The sequence below is a fragment of the Neomonachus schauinslandi genome, chromosome 16, assembly GCF_002201575.2.
Source record: "Neomonachus schauinslandi chromosome 16, ASM220157v2, whole genome shotgun sequence".
NCBI lineage: Eukaryota > Metazoa > Chordata > Mammalia > Carnivora > Phocidae > Neomonachus > Neomonachus schauinslandi.
This window is the reverse complement of record NC_058418.1, coordinates 5,940,627-5,942,885: the sequence shown is the minus strand read 5'-3', so window position 1 is coordinate 5,942,885 and position 2,259 is coordinate 5,940,627. Positions and strand designations below refer to the sequence as shown.

Genomic DNA, 2,259 nt, shown 5'->3' with positions numbered 1-2,259 from the left:
TTTTTTTTTTCATTGCTCTTACATAAATACCTAGGGGTGGACCTGCTGGCCATGAGGCAAATGTATGCTCATCTTTCTCAGAAATGGCCAAACTGTTTTCCAAAACAGTTGTACCATTTATAGTATTTCACTTTTAGTTATTTCACTTCTTACTTTATGTATTTTGAGGAGTATCTCCCGATGACCAGATTCCCAAATAATATATTTATTAATATATTCTTGAATAGACATTCTTAGCAGTATATTCTTATGGATATACTTTATCAGTGAAGAGTATGATAACAATTCCGAATATTCTGGGGCCCTCAGTCTCCCCCCATTTCTGCCCTCAGTCTCCATATTTCTCCATGATTCTTCCCACCATGCCCCAGTGACAGCAGGAGGGCTCTGAGGCAGATTCAGATGAAAAATCCTTCAAATGCATTTAAGAAGACAAAACCAAAACAGGTTAACCAAAGCAAAAAAAGAAAAAAAAGAAAAAGAAAAAGAAAACTAAGCAAGAAAACCTCATTAATTTGTCATTTGCTGACTTGACTTTTTTGAAATTGGACAACATCCACAGAATCAATTTCTCTTAACATCTCAAGCATATCTCCTCCCTTGGGAATCCAGTGGCCCTCCTGGGGGAAACTAAGGCTCAAGGAGGAAAAGTTATTTGCTGGAATCCTGTGAATGGGAATGGAAGCAAGGAGGACAGTTCAAACAGAGCCTGTGTTTTTCTTAGATTTTATTTCTGGGCTTGAGATAAGGGAACAAAAAGGTGAAAAACCAACCTTCTCTGCTACTGGTAAGGCTGGGTCAACATTTTGCCACCAGGGGGCACTTTGTACAGGAAAAGATTCTTGGTGGGATTGGATTCCTGGGGCTGAGGGAGGAGGGGGTTGGGGGTCTAGACTCCTGGGTCTCAGGGAGGAAAGCACTGGACACCCAGGGTCCTGAATCCCTTCCACAACATATATTGGGGGCTCGGTTTTTTGGGTCCAAGTTCCAGGAGTTAACTGTCCTGGATGGTTTTCTGTATCCAGTCAGTGAACTTGCAGAGGTTGGTGTAGACGCCTGGCACGTAGGGTAGGCCACACTGGGCTTGTCCAAAAGACACGAGACCCTGCAGGGACCCGTTGCAGACCAGGGGGCCCCCAGAGTCACCCTGGTTTTGGAGAGAGGAATGGCGAGAATCCAAAACACAGAGAGGGTGGGGACAGATTGAGATCAGAAAGGAACCAAAAGACACCAAGAGACAAAGACAGGGAAATAAAAGATAGCAACGCACACCTTTGAGGTCCCACCCAGTGCCCAGACTGTAGGGAATTCTGCTCCCCTAGGTCCCAACAGCTGTTTGATTCTCCCGGGTTGTTGTTATTCTGCCTCTCTCTTTTTGTTTTATCTCCCCCTATGGCTTGTTTCTCTGTCTCTCACTCCCAAAGTCTCCATGCCTCTCTGCATTTCTTGGTATATTCTGTTTTCCCCCCATTTCTCTTTGCGTTTCATCTCTACGAGTCTCTCTCTGTTTCTCCCTGAGGTATTTCTATGTGTGTGCGCGCGCTCATGTCTATGACTCTGTTTCTCCATCTCTCTATCTTCCCGTGTCTGTTTCCTCCCGCGTGCCCTTCCCTCCCTTCTCCATCCCCCCGCCCCGCCGTCTCCTCCTCCCTCCCTCTCCCCTCCCCCATCTCTCACTTTGCAGGAGTCCTTCCGGTCCTGTCCTCCGCCAGCGCAGAACATGCTGTGGTGGTACACGGGGGCATAGAAGGCATTGCAGATCTCCTCGGGCACCACCGAGATATTCACGCACTGGAGCACTTGGGGCTGCCTGCCTGCGACGCAGAGTCTGGGTCAGCCCCCTCTGGCTGGGAGGAGAACCCTTCAGGGAGGGCGGACGTACTCACACTCAGGAGCTCACCATCAATCAGCTGACCCCAGCCAGAAACAAGGCAAGAATCCCCAGCTGCTGGGCACTGGGAGGCGATGCTGATGTTCCGGATGGTGTCAGACCCGGACACCGATTCTTTCAACTTGATGAGCATGAGGTCGTTGGCGATAAAGGGTTTGTTGTACTCTGGGTGCTGTATGGAGAAGCTGGCCTCCATCATCTGGCTGCCTGGCTCTTGGCTGGCCTCAAGACTGTGCAGTCCCAGCCCGATTGTGTAGGAGCTGAGGGCCACGGGGGACGGGTTAGTTTTGTGGCAACTCCACCACTATCTCCATTGTCACCCTCAGGCACAACCCCATCTCCACCCATTTACCCCAACCCCATCCTCC

At 49.2% G+C, this 2,259-nt stretch overlaps 1 protein-coding gene across 1 annotated transcript in view; it reads right to left on the bottom strand.

The window, feature by feature from the left end:
- Nucleotides 1–994: 994 nt before the first annotated feature.
- The window catches only part of KLK4 (kallikrein related peptidase 4), a 3,171-nt gene continuing 1,906 nt past the window's right edge, over nt 995–2,259 (bottom strand). Inside the window, exons 3-5 of the mRNA XM_021681429.1 lie at nt 1,901–2,151; nt 1,678–1,814; nt 995–1,147 (exon numbers count right to left, since the gene is read on the bottom strand). Coding sequence (XP_021537104.1) covers nt 995–1,147; nt 1,678–1,814; nt 1,901–2,151 — 541 coding nt within the window. The remainder of the gene's footprint in view (nt 1,148–1,677; nt 1,815–1,900; nt 2,152–2,259) is intronic.